The sequence below is a fragment of the Cheilinus undulatus genome, linkage group 21, assembly GCF_018320785.1.
Source record: "Cheilinus undulatus linkage group 21, ASM1832078v1, whole genome shotgun sequence".
Taxonomy (NCBI): Eukaryota; Metazoa; Chordata; class Actinopteri; order Labriformes; family Labridae; genus Cheilinus; species Cheilinus undulatus.
The window spans coordinates 25,138,858-25,161,432 of record NC_054885.1 but is presented as its reverse complement, the minus strand read 5'-3'; the positions used below and the strand labels follow the sequence as shown (position 1 = coordinate 25,161,432).

The 22,575-nt window shown below is 40.2% G+C and overlaps 1 protein-coding gene across 6 annotated transcripts in view; it reads right to left on the bottom strand.

Annotated features, from left to right (window-relative positions):
- The window catches only part of smg1 (SMG1 nonsense mediated mRNA decay associated PI3K related kinase), a 247,249-nt gene that overhangs the window by 93,133 nt on the left and 131,541 nt on the right, over positions 1–22,575 (bottom strand). For 4 of the 6 annotated variants that reach the window (XM_041777927.1, XM_041777929.1, XM_041777931.1 and 1 more), the window contains 9 exons: positions 15,329–15,449; positions 11,895–12,140; positions 11,244–11,407; positions 3,571–3,706; positions 3,186–3,330; positions 2,872–3,010; positions 2,470–2,688; positions 2,182–2,362; positions 788–949 (listed from right to left, as the gene is read on the bottom strand). In XM_041777927.1, coding sequence (XP_041633861.1) covers positions 788–949; positions 2,182–2,362; positions 2,470–2,688; positions 2,872–3,010; positions 3,186–3,330; positions 3,571–3,706; positions 11,244–11,407; positions 11,895–12,140; positions 15,329–15,449 — 1,513 coding nt within the window. The remainder of the gene's footprint in view (positions 1–787; positions 950–2,181; positions 2,363–2,469; positions 2,689–2,871; positions 3,011–3,185; positions 3,331–3,570; positions 3,707–11,243; positions 11,408–11,894; positions 12,141–15,328; positions 15,450–22,575) is intronic. The other 2 variants (XM_041777930.1, XM_041777933.1) reach the window with 1 other exon arrangement.

The following is a 22,575-nucleotide window of genomic DNA, read 5'->3' as shown; positions in this document are numbered from 1 at the left end:
TTTTTAATGCAGTGCTGGCTGAGGGGTCAAAGGTCATGGCATTTAATATTAGTTTTTTGCTTTGCTCCTCAGGTGAAGAGATTTCACCAAGTTATTGGAATCTTTTGATGGTATCATGAAATGTAGTTGGGGAAAATCTAAATTCCTTGCAATTGTATATGAGGAGTGTTGTTCATATACAATTGCAAGAAATTGTATATGAGGAGTGTTGTTCATAAATTGAAAGACAATTTGCTCATAGAGTCTTTCACAAAGGAGAACCTTGTGGCATCACTAATAGTGAGTTACTGAGCCTTTTAGTAGGGGCTCCTTTAATATCCAATCTAGGTACTGTACATTCCACAACATTCCCAGTCTTTCTTGCCCATCTCAACTTTTTTTGAACATGTTGCAGGTATCAAACTCAAAGTGTGTGTATAATTAAAAATAATAATAATAAATTATAATGATTAAAATAATGTTAGTCAGTTTGAACATTAAATATCGTCCTTGTGCTGTATTCAATTGGTTGTAGGTTTAAAAGGATTTGCAAATCACTGTTTCTATTTACATTTTTCACAACATCCAAACTTTTTTGAATTATGGTTTGCAGAAAGGCAATCTATTTCTAATGGGTGAAGATCATCTATATTGCTGTTAATGGTAGCCATACTTGGCATTGTAGTTTTTGCTAGTCTAGTATATGAAGAAAGCACACCACATCCATATTATGAACAAGGTATGTTAAAAGGAAATGCCAGATTCTTAAAAAAGAAGAATGTATCAAGCTTAACAGATCTAAAAATACCTGCATTCTGAGCCTCTCCTCCAAGGGAGAGTGAGCCCACAATTGCGGGGTAGAGAATGAGATGTGGGGAGTCCTGAGCCACTCGACAAAGCAAGCTACATATACTCTGTCGAATGTATGCCTCTGGGTGGTTGAGACGAGAAAAAAGCTGGGGGATGATACCTAAGGAGGAGATGCAGTGAAACAGTATAGAGAAGGAGAATGTGATTGTTAATCAAAAGGAATGCTAACTAGAGAGCATCTGCTATATACCACTGATGTGGTATAATGAAACTGATAGCATTTACCCATTTTCCCAGAGGACAATAAAATACAAAGGTAACCTTTCATTGTATTCTGTAAGCGTCTGCTTTCTAGTCTTTTAAATTCATCTGGATTATAATTGCAACAACTAAATGTAAAAACTCTTACAGAGGGCAAACCAAGGTCCTATAATACAAATACAAAATCTGTAGGCTGCTGACACATCAACTAGTGTCTGAAGTGTTCCATTTCTGATTATATTCCAAGCAGTAATGTCCATTGGTGTTTTAGATGACACTGGCTATATGCATGAAAACAATCTCTATGGAGAGTAAGAAAGGTGGAACGCTGCTGAAGCACAAGCAAAGACTAGAAAATATGGGATAAGCTCCAAAACGCTTGGCGCAGATAAAAGCAAAACATACAAACCTAGTGGGATGTCGGACCGTAAACAAAGACAACACATGGAAAAGGAACTCCTTTATTGCTAAGTCCTAGTTACACCATAAGACTCATAAATATGGTAATCAATCCCATAGGTGACTACCCTGAACCTGAAACTCGGAGTGTGATTGGAAGAACGTTCTGTCTGTCACATCTTTACGGGCCAATCAGAGCAACAAAACATGTAGCCACAACCTAGGTGCACATGCGCAGCTACCGAGGAATAATGCAAACCATGGCGACTGTAGTACACGACTTTTGTTGTTTTTGAAATAAAACAACTCACTACTGTTCTTTGTTCTTCTTTAAATGAAGAAATGTCATAAAGTTCTGATAAAACTGGTGCTTTAGCATCATCCACGCTAATCTCTTCCACCATGACGCCACTGGTCTCTTGTTGCTGCTTGCTTACGTCACGACTCCACTGCCCCCAAAAGTACTCCCCCTTGACGCTGATTGGTCCTGTCATTTTCTAACCGGGCCCAAACGGTTCAGGCGGGAGCTTTGCAAGATGGATTCGCCAGTGAGAAACAAGGACATGGGCGTATCCATCTGCTTTGCAGGGTTAATGGGTGACATTACTGCCAGAAGATAACCAGTGGGTTTCTAGATCAGGTACACTGCCTGAACAAGATCTATGACAGAGCCGAAAATTTTTATACATTGAAACGTTCACATCTGGATGCTTATTTCACAATATGACATACCCCTCCAGGGTGCTGTTGGGGTGGAGGCCAGGCCCAGCTCAAGGCTTTCCCTTAGTTCACCAGCATGCTTCACCAACAGACGGAGAAGACGTAGGGTTGCCATGACAATCACATCATCATTGCTCTGTTTGCTATTGTTATATGAAAGCAAGAGTTTGGGGTCATCCTCATCTATAGCGACCTAAAACAGACAACATACACTTAAAATAAAAGACTGACAGAAAAGAAAGCTGCCTTTACTGCCTAGTCACTTAAACTGGCAGTTATTTTACTGCCATTATGTCTCACCTGTCCAGCGTTGAGCTTGAGGAAGGTGAAATAGGCTTGGCAGGACACCTGGTAAAGGCCAAATATGCGGTCAATCACACGTCTCCAGACTCGTATAAGACCATCCATGACAGGCTGGCCTGCTTCCCCCAGCCAGGGGCATGAGCCAGTCAGGTGACGCCAGATCAAGTCTACCATGTCATCTTCATCATCTTCCTGCTGTAGAGCCATGTCTTCATCCTGACACAAAAGAGTAAAATGTTAATTAGGGTTTTCAGCCTCCCCATCCGAGCAAAATTAACGTAAAACACAATTGTTAGTGTTTCTCAAGTATTTAGTTGTATCTGTGCAGGTATTTTTAAAAAAAAATTTAAGGGAAACTTTTAAAATACAAAGTGTCTGCTATAAATGAACAGACTCAACCTGTATCCCAGTAGGTCGACACATTGCCTGTCCGAGAATGCTAAAGATTGTGTCTTTGTCTTTTTCACTGGTTGTTGCTGGAAGCAGCTCCTCTATCTCTTTCTTCTCCCCAACAAGAAGAGGTAATCCTTCCCCTTGGCTTGAGAAAAAAAATAGTATTACCATGTAAAAAATAAATTGATTAATTCATCAGAAAAAAAATAATTAGACTACAACAAACATCAGAAAGTACACATTTTTTACTTGACAGAGTTGGCTGTATACTATCCTACAGGCGATCACATCAAAAGATCCATTCAAGCTGATCCACTAACCTAGCATTATCCACCACCTTCCTGCCCCAGCGGTAAGCCCAACTGGCCAGGGCTGCCCAGGCCTTAGCCATCTCTGGGGCCAAGCTGACTGAGAGCTGATAGAGTTGGCCCAACACAAAGTCTGGTTCTCCAACTCCCACATTCACTGCACAGGGAAAAATGAAACTGCAGCTGATTCAAAGTCACAACGGCAGTCTTTCAAGTGAAATACAAAATATTCAATGTTTTATAAGCACTGGTACAATAGGCTGGTGGTCTAGATATCAATGAATAGAAACATAGCTTCTATGTCTGTATTCTCCATATGTAATGAATAATTGTGTTAGCGAGTGTGAACACTTCACTATGGATCAATCTTAAAAATTATCTTGAACAAAATTATTACCTGATATTTCAGCAATGATTTGGGGAATACCCTGGATCTCAAGAGGAAGCTCCAGCAGAGCAGATATGATCTGGGCCAGAGGCGACATGCTACCCACTGTATTCAACACGTTCACTGCTCCTGTCTTCTTTAACACCTAGATAAAAAACAGGTCATTATAGAATTCTTTTTGCACAGTAAGATTAAGCTTTACAAAACAAAAAATAACACCCACCGCAATTGTCATTTTAAAGTCAAAATCAATTTTTATGACAAAATCCTCTGCATTATTTGTCTTGGCTGCAAGAGATAGTATGTAATGTCTTTTTCACATATACACTCCAGACTGCACCGAAATCTTCCTGACTTTCACCTCACAGCAGTAGGCTATCCCTTGAGATGGGAGGAGACGGGACACTAATAAGTGACACTGACATTGCACACAAAGCAGCATTTAATTGTCCTACAATGGCAGTTTTTTGCCTTTACATAAACGCTTTATGTTCTTGAAAGTATTAATAGTATCAACAAATAAGTAGAACAGAATATTTTTGTGAGCAGAAGAAGTGTATGAAGGGGCAAAAATTCGTAGAGCAGGCACCTATTCACAGAGGCTACAGTCCATGACACACTGATCGCAGGTTCAAATCCTGTGATCCTGGCACTGTCAAATTAACCTGACAAGCTGGGGCGCAGGTGGGCTACTGGTTTAAGGCATGGCCCACATACATGGATGGCCCGGGTTCGAATCTGGCCTGAGGCCCTTTACCGCAGGTCTCTCCCCCGCTCTCGTCCCTGTTTCTGACTCTATCCATGGTCCTCCTCTACCAAATAAAGGCACAAAAATGCCCAAAATAAATCTTAAAAAATAATAATAATAATAACCTCACAAGCCAAAAAGACTGTTTCACATATCCATTACATGGGATGTATTTCAGATCCATCTGGGAAAAGGAAGGAAAGAAACTCTAAAAAGAATTCTGGTGGGTAATCTGACTTTGTCTAGTCTGACAGATGTTCTGTCACATTCATTATGGGCCAATCAGAGCATAGGAAAAGTAATCCACATAACTTGAGCTTGACAGGCAGCCACTATAATTGTTAACAAGAGAAATATTCTTAACATCGTGGTATTACGGTGACAGAAGCGCTTCAGTGTCGCTGTGGACATGCGAGAATTTCAAAGGGTAGGTACTTTCAAGACTAATGCACACCTATGGCACATTTTGGCCAAATTGTAATATTTTAAGTGCCACTGTTGTTTACTAAAGGCTGACATCACCTTTTTTCCCCAACCCAGATTGGACTGCAGATTGGATTTTAGTGCCATTAATATTCAATTTTTTGATTTATATCAAACTCATGGATGGTACTGTGTCTCAGGGCTCTTTGGATCACTGAAAACAATCTCGGACACGGATAATTAGTTTGCCAGCTGAGCCCAATTAAAGGAAAACTACTTAAGAAGGACAGTCCAATATGGAAAGAAAAAGGATCTCTCTGCTGCCAAAAAGCATCAAATAGTGCAATGCCTTGGACAAGGTGTAAAACGTTAGATATTTCATGAAAACTGAAGCGTGATCATCATACTGTAAAGAAATTTGTGGCTGATTCAGAGCACAGACAGGTTCGTGCAGATGGCATAATGAGAAAGGTTTCTGCCAGACAAATTAATTGGATTAAGAGAGCAGCTAGGTGTGAAAATGACCTTGGCAAAGTATAAAGAGTTTCTGACTGACCACTTTCTGCCATGGTACAAATAGAAGAACCATACCCTCTGGAGCAAAAATTATATTCATGCATGACAATGCAAAATCTCATGCTGCAAAAATACCTCTGTGTCATTGGCTGCTATAGGCATGAAAGGAGAGAAACATATGGTGTGGGCCCCCATCCTCCCCTGACCTCAACCCTACTGAGAACCTTGGAGCATTCTCGAACAAAAGATCTATGAGGGTGGGAGGCAGTTCACATCAAAATAGCAGCTCTGGGAAGCTATTCTGACATCTTGCAAAGACATTCAAGAAGAAACTCTCCAAACTCTCACAAGTTCAATGGATGCAAGAATTATGAAGGTGATAACAAAGAAGGGTCATATGTTAACAAGTAACTTGGCCTGTTAAGATGTTCTGAGAAAATTATCATTTGCATAATAATTTGGAATGCAGTGTAAATGTCACTCTAACGTGACTTGTATAAAGTCACCCTGTAAAAGACTATACAGAGACGTGGAGCAAATGCTCTTCTGTTGGTAGGCATCCGGACAGACGTCGTTATCATTAGGTCAGGGTGAAGAACCAGATGAAATGCAAGAAAAATTCTGACATGTTAGTCTTGTCGAATTGTGGTTTGAGCTGTCAAAAGGTAAAATGTCCAAAAAATTATCTGGAAAAAAGGGATTTTTTTCAATTACCTCTGCTGACTTTGGTGTGGCTGATCTTCTTGTTGATTTTTCAATTTTGGCATACTTTTAAAGGATGTGGTCTCTTAAGGTGGTCAAAAGGTTTGCTGTGTGTGGCCATCTGATGGGCATACTTTATCTGTGAACATTTCATAAACAAGTGTTGCAACTTTCTCATTGTTGTGAGAAAGCCCAAACTAGTTCTATTTTATCAGGGGAGAGTTATTTTTGTTAAAATTATAAATTGGTAAATTGACCTGGGCTTTCATAGCATTTTTCTGATCATCTGACTACTCTGAGTGCTTTTACCCTGCTGGTCAAACTTATCCATTTCCATGCACATTCAGACACTGGTGATGGAGGCTGCTATGCAGAGAAACTAACAGTCCTTACTAATTCTATTCATTTGCATCCATACACATTACCATACTATTTATGCAGCAATGCAGCAGTGGAGTGTCTTGCCCAAGGACACATCTACATGTGTTTGTAGGAGTTGGGGATCAAACCCACAACCTTCCGGATAAGAGATGACTATCTTTACCCACTAAGCCACAGTCAATAAAGGCAAGTTTTATTTGTTAGGTATGGCTTTGCACTTCAAAGGAGTAAGGGAATAAATCCAAGGTACTATGCACACTTGACAACAGCTGGTTTGTCATTGTATCTGTAGGGAGGCATAAAACATAACTAGCAAGTAGTATAATATGGCTAAAAACAAATCTGACTGTTGGTGTCACTGTTTCTTGACCTGTCTCTTCTTGCATATATTTTCAGATTATAAAACATATAATTGGCAGTCACCCAGAATTAATTTACAATACATACCTGAACTGCACTATTTAAAAATATATTGCAATCACAAGCAAGTATTTTAGTAGCATTTACAAATAAAATCATAAAATCTTCCAAGCATCTTACACTGGGCCTAAAAAGCCCCAGTAGCATGAACCTAAAGGGATATGTCAGTTTTTTTTATGAGCTTGGGTTGTATACAGTACTTGGTAATTGTAACTACACTACTCACAATAAGTTAGGGATATTGTGAGAGACTCAGTGGATTTCATACATAAGGTGTTTGTTTCACTTCAGTGATCTTTGGGATAGGGAGGCAATTGTATTTGGGTGATAGACACACCTCATTTTGTGTTTTCCACGTAATGGTCTCAGTGTGTACAGTGCACCTTACATATCGGGGTCAATACCAAAAAATACAAAAAGACAACCCTTTTCAATGTGGCATCAATTTCAACATTCTGGGGGTATAAAAAGCTGGTATTGTCAGTAAGTCATTCCCAGTTCATCATTCAAGCAGCCATGAACACACGACATCACTTAACGGACGAGCAGCGCCACCTGGCCATAGCGCGCCTTCAGGTTGGTAGCAGGCAGTCAGATGTTGCTCGTGAACTTGGTGTGTTTCAAAGTGTCATCAGCAGACTTGCAGCAAGACACAGAACTACTGGCAGTGTTCGTGACAGACCCAGGAGTGGAGCCCCAAGAGTGATGGACCGCAATGATGACCAGTACCTAAGGACCTATGCACTCAGACACCGTTATGCAACTGCGACACAGCTGCAGGCCCGTTTACGAGAAGTGAGGGGTACTAGGGTTTCCAGACAAACCATTTGCAACCGACTCTACCGCTTTGGCTTGAATGCCAGACGACCGTTGCAGATAACTCCACTGACACCAAGACACCGCCGTGACCGTTTGCAGTGGGCACAAGACCATGTGACCTGGACAATGCAGCAGTGGTCTACCGTCCTGTTCTCTGATGAGTGTCGGGTCACCTTGCGCAGAAATGATGGTCGTCAGCATTGCTGGAGAAAGCAAGGTGAGCGATACGCCGAGGTCAACATGGTCCCCAGGGTTCGTTTTGGTGGAGGAGGTGCAACACTCTGGGCAGGCATCACCAGTCAGCGCAAAACAGATATGGTGATTGTAGGTGGCTCAGTCACCGCACGGTCTTACCTCAGAGACATCATAGAACCCATCATCATCCCCCAATTCCGCCAGCACACCCCCAACTTTCTGTTCATGGATGATAATGCTCCACCACATCGTGCCAGAATTGTCACAGCTCGACTTCAGGATGTCGGAGTGCCTCATATGGTATGGCCAGCAATGTCCCCTGACCTGAACCCCATAGAGCACGTCTGGGACCAGCTGAAGCAGAGACTGGATGATCGTACCCCACCCCCACGTGACCTGGCAGAACTGCGTGTAGCATTTGTGGAGGAGTGGAATGCATTGCCTCAGAACAACATCATGAGGCTAGTAAGGAGCATGAGACGTCGCTGTCAAGCTGTCATTGCCGCAAATGGTGGAAACACCCGCTACTGACTTTTGCCAGTTTTGGTTATTTGGGGCTATCTTTGTTATTGTCTAAATTGTTGGGGTAATAAATATTAAACTAATGAGAATGGTGTTTCTTCTCATTCATTAATAGTAATATCAAAGGGAAATATTGCTTATTTCATTAAAATTCAGCCCAAATAGGAAAAGCACTCATGTAAATAACAATATCCCTAACTTATTGTGAGTAGTGTATATTAGCCACTGAAGATTAAAGTCTGTGTTCCACCTTACAGTAGAGCATCATGAAGGCACCAGCAAGGTAAGCAAGGATATACAGTAAATTTACGTTATACAAATACAAAAATTTTGAAGATTTTTATTTTTTCTCAAGAAAACCTCTGTGTTTCGCACTATTTTGCAATACCATAAAAGGCAACATTTTCTTCCCCCTCAGCACTGATCAGCTGTTTTGGGAGCCTTCACATGCTTGGGAGAGATGACAACACACGAAACAAATGACAATAATAACCTTGACTTGCGTTAGGATGACATATAATTTTCTGTGGATACCAGGGGACACTTTTATGACCTGGACAACACAGAGGAAGCACTTTAGCAGGCAGAGACTCAGCAGGGTGAAAGTGAGAGGGAAGCTCTGTTAACTACCTGCTAGGAATGGTGTGTAGACTATGAGCCCATGTCTATGAATCCAGAGAGTTACTGCTGTCATGGGTAGGACTTAGGCCTTGTTCACACAACAATGTTCTGCTCTGTTTACCATTTTCAGATAGGTCCATGTTTAGACGGAAACGTTTTGGAAACAATCTGTGTCTCCACGAGGACGGAGGAACACAAAAACGCTGTAGGAAAGTGATTTTCTGCCCAATAAACTGTGTCTACATCAAGGACAGTACTGCACATTTATTGTTTTTCATGTGTTTTTGACAATATGTAACATTTTTTCACACACACATGCATGAGAGTAATTCATCACTAAATCCTCCTTCTCATCCCCATCATGGCATGGCAGTGAAATTTCACAGCACATATAAACAAAAAATGCTTTGCTAGACCAATCTTGTTATAACAAAAATATCCTTTAAGACTGTTTAATCTTCAATGGACAAATTCTACTTCAACAGCATTTAATTTCTTGTGGATTTTCTCAAAAACATGCACCGCTTCCTGTTTAAAGCGCAGCAGGAAAAATATAGCCTTTTCAGAATGATAATTCTATTTTGCCTTTTTTAATTCTATCTGTTTCTTGGAAGTTATTACAGCTATGTTTTTTAACCTTAACACGGAACCTTAAATCCTGTCTCCTCCATCAGCTGCGCACTGATGTGCAGACATTGGAGGAGGAGACAGGAGAGTCTAAGGGCTGAAGTTTCTGTGTTTAAACTTAAAAAAAAAATAAAGGCTAAATTGTTTCCAAGACGCAGATATATTTGAAAAAAGGGGAAACAGAAATATCATTCTGAAAATGCTCTTCTACTTCCAGCTGCACCACATGAGCAGGAAGCACTGCACTTCAAGAGAAAATCCATGAGAAATTAAAGTCTTTAGGAGTTAAATTTGTCTGTGAAAAATGAATTATTCTATCTTATATAAAGATCAGTGTTATAACAACACTGATCTTGCAAAGCAACCTGAATCAGAGCTAACTACACCAGACAGCTCGGCTTGAGCTGCCATGGTTCTGTTCACAGTGCTGCGGCATGTGGCACTCAAACTTGACAACTGATTGCAACCGTAGTGCGCATGTGTGTTTTCAGAAAGTGTCATTTTCTCTAGTAATGCAGAGACAGAGACATTTTGAAAAACTTTCACACTGGAGCCCATTTCCAAATTTTTCCATTTTCAGGCACAGAAATGCAGATTTCATACAAACAGACAGCTCAAACGCTACAGAAGTTTTGTGTTTTCACTGGAAAACTTAGCTGTGTAAACAGGGCCTTAGTTACAACACTTCTTGAGGACATTCCTGAATCACAGGATAACGGCTCAGATGCACCTGTAACCTGCATCACTCTCCATGTAGGGTTCTCTACCTTACTGAACCCCAGTGTTCACAGGCCTTCTTCAGCTTTCTAGAGATAAACTGAACAGTGAGAAGTGCAGAAAGAAAATTTGTCATTAAAGTTAGTTTTTGGCTGTCAGTTTATTCTTTTACTGATTGATAGCCAAGTCACCATGGGCACAGTATTTACCTTATGAACACACAATATATTAGTTATTGAAGTGGAAAAAAAACTGAGGTAATTTAGCCTGTTGGCCTATCCATTGCTGTACTGAGTTGGCTAATTTTTAGAATTCCACTGTATACGTGATAGTGATTTATATTGTTAGTCATGCAAACACCATCTACTGATGATATATTCAAAATAATAAGAACACCTGTGATGTAAAAGAGTTTCAGTGAATTCAAAAGACTTGATGTAGGGTCATGTAACCTGAAATCTCCACGGCTCTGTGACAAACTGGTCAGAGGGTAAAAATAAGGTAAGGCAGAAGAACACGGATTTGTTGAATTGAAAAATAGAGCAATCCGTGATGCACTAAGATGCTGTGGTAAACGTTCTTGTTCATGATACCGTCGATTTTTATTTTGATTTAATTCATAAATGTCTCATTATGAGGGAGACGTGCACTTAAAAGTGCATTAAAGTGAATGTAGAAATGCACTTAAAAGTGCATTTCTACATTCACGCTGGAAGCAGTCCCAGGATGCAAACAAGAATTAAACTGCAGATATGGGTGGAGAAGAGCAGGGATGTACTCATATTGTGTAATTGTTTTGGCTGAGAATCCCCTGTAGGTGGAATTCAACACCAACAGGTGTGTTTAATTGGATAATGGACTGAGATATTTGTGGCTTATATAACAACTGTAATCAAGTACTATACAAAACCCAACTTCAAAAAAACATTTAATCTCAGCCTCACTCAAAACATTGAAATTCAGAAGATATTCAAGATAAATTAGTAATTACAAGGGAGCCTGCCTGCTTAAGTTGAGGGGTCAAGTCCTTCCAGTCAGCCAGAAACCATTTGCAGAGTGTCAGCAGTGAGCGGCATGCTGCACTTTCATTCTTCCCCAAATGGCTGTACGACAGGGCAGCTCTGCTCAGCATCTCCATGGCTATCATGGACTGACCTGTGGAAGGAGACTCTATTTAAAGGACACTGCAGAAAGAAGCCCAAGAAACATAATCAACACTCTGTGTGCATACAGTTCCGACAAAAATTAGGAAACTTTGCAACCAATATGGCAGCTTTTGAATTTGTCAACTAACAATTCTTGACTGTGTTTAACTTTAAAAAATATATTTTTAATCACTGATTCACATAATTGTGTATGTGCATGCTGGATAGTACAGGTGTGGTCTATGTGACTTTTGATTAGCACTGTTTTTTAATCCTTTATTTTTCTTTCATGTTGACTGAATACAGAACAGTACTGTTGCAGACAGGTTAAAAGAAGAGAAAAAGAAAATACAGTTACATGCCAAGCCATACATATCTATATGGCTTACAGACTGATTGGTTATCACTGTTGTATGGACATGCTGCTCATGAAAAAAATAACTGATAATCTATAATTTGTACTTCAGTTTCCACCTTGAATATCTTCTGATCCTTACCTGCAGTTCTTAGGACTTTGGCTTTTTCTATCTGCAGCTCTGGTCCCCATTTCTCTCCCACAGTGCCCTCCAGGGTGAGATGTCTAAATGCCTGGCTCAATCCATCCTGCTGTTCCTTTTCTTGTGTCCCATCACTGCACTGGCCAAGTAGGCGTGATGCCAGAGCAATGTTCCCTTTTTTCCGGGCAAATTTGACAGCAGTCAGACAAAGCTCTATTAGGTGGCCATCAATGGCAGAAGAGTAACCTGGAGGAGAACAGAAGCCTCAGAGTCTAAAAAATAGGTCTACTAATTGGCATAGACTTTGTCTACTAGGATTGGGCAGTACCCATTATGTAATTCTGTTAAACCTTCTAAAGATTTTTTTCACAGTTTATGGTATCGCTGCCAAATTATTAAAATCCCATTAAACAAGATGCAGTTCCAACCAGGAACTTGCCTGAGCATGACCGAAAAGAGCAGCATACACTGAGTGCAACAATTGCAAGTTCTACCTGGGTACAAATTTGTTCACTCTGCAGTGAGCTTACAGACTGCTTAAGCAGCCTAATACACTACATGCTAATATAATCGTGGTTAAACAGTGAGTCCTTTTTTGAAAAATATTCGAAATGTTACGAATTCCTACCATATCACTCTAAAGGCATCTTCAAATACAGACAGTGGTGCTGCAGCTGGAAACAGATCATATTTATAACACATGCATTCATTACAGAGCAGATTTCCACTACTGTTATTTAAGTGATTCTGTGGCTAAATCAAGTTCTAGGATACAGCAATACTGGATTACCACCCAACCTAGTCCACTTCAGAAAAAAGCCTTAAGTTACTGTTAAAACTACTGCTGGGCCGTTAACGGCATTAATGCGCTATGTTAATGCAAGACTCTTATCGCGGGATAAGAAAAATATCACACGTTAATCTATTCACTAAAGGGGCTTACAGACACACCGCCGAGCACACATGTAGTAGGCTACCAACACGCCTCCAGTCATTTCCAATGGGAGGAGGGCGGAGGTTTGGGTCCTCTGTGAGCAGGCTTAAGCCTGATTTATACTTCTGCGTTGTGTCCACGGCATTGACTATTTGAAGTTCTGCGTCGAGGGAACGCGTCGCTCTGCAATTCACCGCCATGACATATCTGGCTGTGTGTGTATGTGTGTATGGTTTCAGAGGGGTCACATCTGAGCAGTTGTGTCGCTCTCCACTGAACTGGACAATGTCTGTTTTTAATGAAAGAGTGGATGCTTGGGTGTGTGATTACAACCAGTAGTCGATATTACATGTTGTTTGCACATAAGCACAAATCAGAGGTTGCGCTGGACTTTGTGAGAGAGAGAGAGAGAGAGAGAGAGAGAGAGAGAGAGAGAGAGAGAGAGAGAGAGAGAGAGAGAGAGAGAGAGAGAGAGAGAGAGAGAGAGAGAGAGAGAGAGAGAGAGAGAGAGAGAGAGAGTGAGTGAGTGAGTGAGTGAGTGAGTGAGTGAGTGAGTGAGTGAGTGAGAGAGTGAGAGAGGAGGGTCAGGCGGTGGTGAGCAATACCAGCACTTCTAAATTTTGCCCCTTGGCATATCGGGACTTCTTCCAGCTTACCGGCAAGTACCGGTACGCTCTCCTGTCCTCTCCACAGCTGACAGCTTTACTGGATGATTCATGACTACATCTAAATAGATGCATTCTGTGGCACACGGCGCTCTTGCCGCTGTGTACCGTGAAGTTTTTATCTGAACAAGAATCCAGGTGAGCTCACCTGCCACTGTTGGAGGGGAAACCAGAGATGATATTGTTCACCTTTCCTGGACAGTGACGCAGCGCCCGAGCACAGCGCCTGCTCCACGGAGCTTGATGCTTTACTGACACCTGTTCGTACTGCTGCTGAACGAGACCTCAACAACAATATTCAGTAACAGTATTAAAAATGACCGAGCAGACTGTTGGTCAAAGGATCAAGGGCTGTAGTTTTGCTTAAAGAACAGCTGACTCACTGACAAAGACAGAAAGTCTGGTAGACGGTGACAAAGAGCGTTCACAGACGGAGCAGAGACTAAGGGTGTCAGTGAGGGGTGGGGCTGATTAATCTCCACATTTGGTGACAAAGAACAACTATTAAACTCACTGTATTTGATATTTCTAATTTATTTCATTTAAAGGCCTTTTTACTTTTTATGTACAGTATATAATGTATATGAGTATATGATTTTTGCTTCATACCGTCCAAATTAGTTCTGGGATTGTGTGAGAAGAAAGTACTGGCACTTTTTTTTTTTCACTTAAAGCACTGGTTATATTTCCATAGTTGAAATCCACATGATAAATGAGCAAACTTTGGTGTTTAAAGTGAGGGTTCAGTGGTGAGCAAGCGAGGTGTTCTCAAGCAGTCTGTGATGCATTTTCCTTAATATTTAGATAGGTCAAGCAGTTTTTTAATGTCTTCAGCAAAATTCAAATCTAACATTTTAATCTAGATTAATCTAAATTAACTACAGGATTGCAGTGAGATTAATCTAGATTAAAAAAATTAATCCATGCCCAGCATTAGTTAAAACACAACCATATGAAAATGTGCTGAATAACTAATGAGTGAGAACCAGCATGCACCACTGCCATTGCTTCACATTTAAGTCAGGATGCATGATATATTGGTACCAATATACTACTTCTTTTCAAAATTAACAATTGAAAAAAAAAAAAGCAATTATCTAGTCAGGTCATCAGGAGAAGGAAATAACCAGTTATCTTATCGGCTCAAAAAAATACATGGCGTGACTCACTACAGTTAAAGCTTTCCATTAAACATTCCTTGTCAATTATCATAAAAAGAACATCAAGCTTTACCGAACATAAAATTATTATTAGACATTAAGACAAACTTATTTTACGATAAAGATGGTTTAAGAAATAGTCAAATACAAGAACAACTTGAGCTCCAGCTGAGTATTATAATCATTTTTTTGATAACAGTGCCAAATCCTAAATGTGATGAGCGGTAGCTTATGGTGGTTACCCCCACTGGATGACAACGAAACTTCTGGTCTAATTGGCATTTAAGCTGTTCTACTCCTAGGTCAAAGTCTGGCAATATCACTGTGGAGCACGTGCAGAAATTTTTGTCCAGTTTGAGTCAGGTGGAGGTGTGTACATGCAAGAGGAAATCAATTTCCAACCTCATTATCTTGATGTGTGTTCCACTTGAAGATATTTAACCTAGTACATTTCATTCAGACTACAAAGTTCACACGTTTTATAAAAGTCCACTTTCATTTTGACTCACAGAACAGACTTTTTCTAACTGCATATGAATGTATTCAGTATCAAATGTCTGGCTGACTAATGATTAAATGAGCTAAATTATTTTGCTAACCCCCTTTCCACTCCAACAAGCCAGACATCACCCTATCTGGCGAATTTCCTGCAGGAAAAATGGCATAAATAAATACCTTTGACTTTAGTGAGAAGTTGCCTCTGGAACATGGTGTATCTAATAGCTTGAAGGAAAGGCTGGACATCCTGTTGCTTACACGAGCTCAGAGCTTCACTGGACAGAGGAATCATACAGTCCTGCAAAGAACAGCCAAAAACAAAAAAACAAAAACAAAAACAAAACAGAAAAATTACTTTTTGTACCCACCAAATAAAAGTACCTGTGGGTGTGTAATGATTTTAAGTTACAGTCTACGGCAGGGATTTTATGAACCAGAATTTACAACAAGCCTAATACAATGCCTGGCCAAAAAATAAAAAAGTCGCCACCAAAAAAAGGTCACACACTCTAATATTTTGTTGGACCGCCTTTAGCTTTGATTACAGCATGTATTCGCTGTTGCATTGTTTCGATAAGCTTCTGCAATGTCACAAGATTTATTTCCATCCAGTGTTGCACTAATTTTTCACCAAGATCTTGTATTGATGATGGGAGAGTCTGACCACTGCGCAAAGCCTTCTCCAACACATCCAAAGATTCTCAATGGGGTTAAGGTCTGGACTCTGTGGTGGCCAATCCATGTGTGAAAATGATGTCTCATGCTCCCTGAACCACTCGTTCACAATTTGAGCCCGATGAATCCTGGCATTGTCATCTTGGAATATGCCCGTGCCATTAGGGAAGAAAAAATCCATTGATGGAATAACCTCGTCATTCAGTATATTCAGGTAGTCAGCTGACCTCATTCTTTGGGCACATAATGTTGCTGAACCTAGACCTGACCAACTGCAGCAACCCCAGATCATAGCACTGCCCCCACAGGCTTGTACAGTAGGCACTAGGCATGATGGGTACATCACTTCACCTGCCTCTCTTCTTACCCTGATGCACCCATCACTCTGGAACAGGGTAAATCTGGACTCATCAGACCACATGACCTTCTTCCATTCCTCCAGAGTCCAATCTTTATGCTCCCTAGCAAACTGAAGCCTTTTTTGCATGCCAATGATTAACCCTTTTAAACAGACTAACATCTTTTCCATGACCACAGGATGTGTCTTTCAACATGGTTGTTTAAGAAATGAGAAGTTACTCATTGCATCAGCTGGGGTTAAATAACTTTTTGCCAGCTGAAAGATAATTGCCCATGCAGTAATTATCCAATAGGAGGCTTGTACCTATTTGCTTAGTTCAATCCAGGTGGCAACTTTTATTTTGGCCAGGCAGTGTATATCCCGAACACAATACTGGTAAGAAATACAAATTCTTGATACTTGTCACAATACGTCTGCAAAATATCAATTTCTGGGCATTCAAAACTGGTTAATTATCTTGTCTATCATCAAGCAGCACACAGTGCTAGACAAAACCAAGTTACTAAACAATGGAATGTCTGATATGTTGTAATAAATATAGCAAAGACAAAAAAAAAACAAACCATTTTTTTCTAAATAAAAACCAGTGCCTTATTCCCACTAGAGTATTCAACCACTATAGTTCATCCAAGTCTGTATCTGCAAGTGATCTGCCTTCTTTAAATATCTTCAAAAAATCTCTTTTTATGTTTTTAGAACACTTCTGTGTGTTTTTAAGTACTGTAGTATGTAGCTTCTGCCAACTGTCACCCAGTTGTGTAAAATGAAAATAAATCACTCAGGTTGCATATTGCCCTCTGAATAGAGGAATGATGGACAATTCAATGAAAAAGAATCCTAAATCTGATATACAGATAACAGTTCCATACATGTAGAGCAACTGGCAGCACAGACTGATTTAACCCTTGGTTATTGTTTAATAATAGACATGCCAAAGTAATATTTCGACTTGAAATGTATTTTCACATCATTCGTATTTAAGTCATACAGAGCTGGAACAGCTCTCTGATCATCAAAATTCGCTGATCATTAGTACTGCAGTGCAGTCACCGATATCTGCCAGCGGACAGTCAGTTTTTACTCAGTTCTGTGTCATCATCCCCATCTTAAATGGCTCAGCATCTCCATACGCCAGTGCATCTATGTGCACCAAGCCACCAGCAGAGACGGCAATAGGCTTGTAACATTATAGGGGCACATTAAAGCTTTTGCATGCATTTTATAAATAAGACTCATTTACACAATTCTGGTGTGCACAAATTCTGTGCAATCCTTTTGTGAATTAGGTCCTTAGCTTTTACACAGCATCAAACTGTTTAGCTGCAGCAGAGCTGACTGATATTAATGTTGTATCTAAAAAAAATTAAAATTATCAGGAAAAAGATGTTTTCCTATACTTGCAGTTTAATCCAAAATGTGAAACTTTCATACATTCTACATTCATCACACAAAGTAAAATATTCCAAGACATTTTTTAGCTTTAATCTTGATAACAGCTTACAGCTTATGAAAATAAATATCCACTCACTAAAGATTCAAATCAGATTCAAAAACTTATGGGAGCTTTACAAGGAGTGGACTGAACCTGGAGTCAGTCCATCAAGAGCCACCGTACATAGGCGTGTCCACGAAATGGGCGACAAGTGTCGTGATCCCGGACTCAAGCCACTCTTCAACCACAGAAATACATAAGCATCTGACTTGGGCTAGGGAGAAAAGGAAATGGGCGGTGCTAAGTGGTCCAAAGTCCTGTTTTCACATATGTGTATTTCGCTTTTCATTTGGAAATAAAGGTCCCAAAGTCTGGAAGAAGGATCGGCTAGAGAAAGAATCCAAGGTGCCTGAAGTCCAGTGTTTTCAGTTTCCGCAGTCAGTGATGGTTTGTTTGCCATGTCAACTGCTGGTGTCAGTCCACTGTGCCTTATCAAGTCCAGAGTCAATGCTGTCAGCTGTCTGCTTGGAGATTTTAGAACATTTCATGTTTCCATCTCCTGAGAAGCTTTAGATGGACAAGAAACCTTTATTGATCCCCATTAGGGGAAATTTGGTCATTACAACAGCACAAAAAGAGGGCAAAGTAGTCAGCAATAAAAACTTAAAACAAAAAGTAAGGAATTTGTGTTTGGTACATTATTCCTTTGTTGTTACAATGATTCTTTGTAATAAATCTTATACCATTAGAAAGCCCGTTTAATACCCTTTTAAATGATGCCACATTTATAAGGATCATGCATTTTTGGGGTGAGCAGCAGAGCTGAGTATGTGGGTTGCGCCCATGAAAAATGTGCCAAAGCTTCTCTGCCAATGCTAAACAGCTTATTTTGCTGTTGCTATTGACTCTTGTTTTGACCTTCTGGGACCCCCAAGTGCTGCCAATCAGGTGCCTGATTGGCAGCACCTGTGAGCATGGGCCCTGCTACAGTGGTCAGTAGATGTCTGCTTCAAGAAACGGCATGCCATGTTTGACTGATCTGGATAGGGCCCTTTGGTTGGGCAACCTCAAGCTGGTGTCCTGCAAAACCAAGTTGCAGCATTGTTTGGAGTGAACCCTAGTACCATCTCCTAACTGGAGGCCAAGTTCCATATAACAGGGAATGTCAGAGACAGGCCGCGAAGTGGGCGTCCCAAGAAGACAACATCCCAAGAATACTGTTTTTTCACCCTGTCAGCAAAAACTCTATCCTCCAAGATGACAACACTCACCCCCACAGAACGGGGTTTATCAGAGACTACCTCCAGAATTTGCGAGTGGAGAGGATAAAATGGCCTGCCAGTCCTGAACTCAACCCCATTGAACACTTGTGGGATCAGCTTGGGTGTGCTGTTCATGCCAGAGTGACCAACACAACCATGTTGGCGGACTTGTGACAAATACCGGTTGAAGAATGGGATGCCATCCCACAGCAGTGTGTGACCAGGTTGGTGACCAGCATGAGGAGGAGATGCCAGGCTGTTGTGGCTGTGTATGGTTCTTCCACAAGCTACTGAGGCTATATGCATATATGCATACATATATCAGTATATTTACATATACGCTCATATACAGTGCAATCATAAAGTTTTCAGACCTTTTTAATTTTTTCTATTTTTTATGTTGGAGGTCATTTGTGGTGCCTTCTATAGGGAGGTGTGTGTCTTTCCAAACCATGTCCAATCAATTTAACTTACCACAGGTCGACTCCAGTGAAGGTGCAGGAACATATCGGCAATGATCAAGGGAAATGGGAGGCAGCTGAGCTGAAATTCAAGTGCTGTTGCAAAGGGTCTGAATATTGATGTCAATGTGATATTTCATTTTTTTTTCGTAACCTCACTAAAATGTTAAATTTCTGATTTTAAACAATTACAGCATCAGGCTGCTACATACAGTTGACAAAAGTGAAGGGGTCTGAAAACTTAATGAACGCACAATACATTAGGTGTAGTGAGCAGCAGCCTTCTTGCCTTTATCTTCTTCAGCTGAATCCGTAAGGCCAGCTGGTCAGCTGTTATGGAGAGGTGGTTGGAGGAGGAGAGGTGGGTTGAGGGGGGAGAAAGGGTGCTCTGAGGGAGGGCCTGGGTTTTTGGATGATCTGCGGAGCTCACCTGGGTGGGGGAGGGAGTGGGGCAGCAGAATCCAATCTATAGCTCATTATAGGATTCAAATCCGGACTTTGACTTGGCCAGTCCATCAGTTCCAGTACTCCAGATTCCTTTTTCTTGCTCAAATAGTCTCTGCACAGCTCTCAAGTATGCTTGGGGTCGTATTGATAACACGCCCAGATATCCAAAATTAGATAATTGGGTGTGAGATTTAAACCTTGAATCAGCCTAAAAACTTTTAGAAACAATTGCAGGTCAATTTTCAGGCTGTATGAGTAATGTAAGTCTGAGACTGGTTGAACAAGGAGGCGACAGAAGAGGGAAAAGGCATGTATTAGAAGATCGATCTTTGGATTTTATGAATCAATATTGGAATTTTTTTTCGAAAGAATCGATCTGAATCGGACAATCCATTTTTAGAACCCGGTCCTATTTGTTACATCTCTATATCCAACCAGTAACCACAAGATATGCTTAGTAAGTGAAAGTACTTAAAAAACAAAACCAAAACAGCCTGAAATACAGCTCTACATTAATATCTAACAAAGCAAACAACCAATCATTTTAGGGTGTGGCAGAGAAGAAAGACGTTGATGGTTCTTCTCCACAGTCAGACACAAAACAAGCAACCTGCAGAAAGTGTAGGGATATTTCATATATGTACTCACATATTAATTTACTGCATATAACTATTCAACTATTCAACTCTGCTTCTGCTGCTTTGTGGCCTGTTCTCAGAAGAGGCTGTTCTCAGAAGAGGCTGAACGCATCCTTTACATGACGGATTGGCTCTCAGGTCAGGTAAACAATTGAGAAGGGTCTACAGATGTTTCAGTCTGGTAAGAAGGTTGTGAAACTAGTGAGGAGTTGATTCTCATGACCAAAAAGGATGATTTGGAAAGATCTGATATCACGAGGTTAGGTAAGAGTTGGCTGGGACTAAGGGTACGTGCGAGAAGCAATGTCAAGAGAGCAAAAACATGTTTTGGTGGTCAAGAGAACAAAAACATGTTTTGGTGGTCCTTCTAGAAGTGTGTATGTGTGGGCTTGATTCATGGCTAGGTGCACGTCTAGATTAGATGCTATAAAAAGGTCTGTCACTAGCTTTTGGGGCTCTCTTGATCAACTGCTCTGTAACTCTGTATCTTGTACAGTGTAATAAATATCAGCAAGGCCTAAACTTATCTCACCGCCTCTAGACTCTTGTTTTTGTGATATGTTTGATGCGTTGTAGAGTTTTAGGCCTCAACAAAAGCTGACTAACTTCATAGAAGTGTTGGTGCTTCAGGATGCTAAGAGCAATATGATTTGGAAATCAGACCTGGAGACAGATCAGACAGAGGAGCAAATGAGCTCCATTCATGCTGCTATTTGCTGCTGTAATCATTTTTTCATTCATTTTTTTAACATTTGGCAGGACCAGCTGACAGCTGAAGTCTTTTTTTGTTTTCGTCCTTATTACTTCATTTGTAAAGTGTTCTAAAGACTGAAGTATGTTTTTTGTTCATCCTTAAACTGTGTTTCAAGGACTGAAGTGTTCGGTCTATACATTTATATATTGGTATTGATATTGGCTAAATTTAATTTGTAAATATCAACACACTGTATAAACCCCAATATTGTTAATCCTAGTCAAACTAAGAAACAGAATAAAGTACAAGTTTTATGTTATTATGTGGGCCTTTTTAATGGATTTCTTGCAGGCCAATTTAAAAGGGTCAAGGGCCACAGCTGGCACACAGATTGGGCTGGGCAATTATGGCAAAAATCAAAATCCCGATTAATCAAACTTTTTACCTTGATTACAATTAATGAACAATTATTCCACTACCACCTCCAACTCTATTTTTTTTTTTGTAAATATTTGTATAATCTTAAAACATTTGAAAGAATATTTAAATTCAATATTTATTTAAACATTTAAAATCAAAACACATGAGCTGAAATGAAATTGTTTTTTCGTAAAAAGTGAAATTTTCCAAGAAAAGTAGAAAATAAACAACTTTATTTCTCGCTAACAACATAAATTATTTGGTGTTTTATTTTATTAACTTTTTCTTGTCTTGGGTTTCCAGCAGGATAAGTGCCCTGCGACACCTGGCTTCCTATCAAGCGACTACACAGCCAGTAGTTTGTTTTCAAGTTGTATGGAGCTATTAATGTTGCAAAAGTATTTGCAAATGCATACAAAGATCTGCGCACAAATCCACAAATGCATGTACAGATCTGCAAATGTGTGCACAAATCCACAAATGTGTGTACAGATGTGCAAATCCATGTAAAGATTTACAAATGTGTGCAAAGTTTTGCAAATTTGTACAAAGATCCACAAATGCGTGCACTAATCTGCAAATATGTAGACAAATTTGTAATTGTGGACTTAGTTCATTTTGGTTCAGAATCTGCCTCTCAATTGACTGTCATACACACGTGACTTTTGCAACACTTGTACCGCGCACGATTTGTACTCAGATCCGTAAGTGTGTACTTAGATCTGTAAGCGTAAAGGTTGGGTCTGTTGCCCTCAGCACAGGCTCACAGGCGAGGCTGCCTTTTCATCACATCAGCATCACAGGAGGCAGCAGTTAAGACTTAGTAACGGCTCTGTATAATGTCAACAGAGTAATGTCAATGTGAAAGGAGAAATGTTATCGTTTAATACTTTTATTGTTATATTCATATTTTCATTGAAAGAGTGAATAAAATAATGACTTCCTTATCTCCAAAATTGTATCACAGCAGTGGTTGAATTGCCATCTCTACAAGACAGGGGTTCGTTGTGTTGAATTTAACAGAAATCCCCATT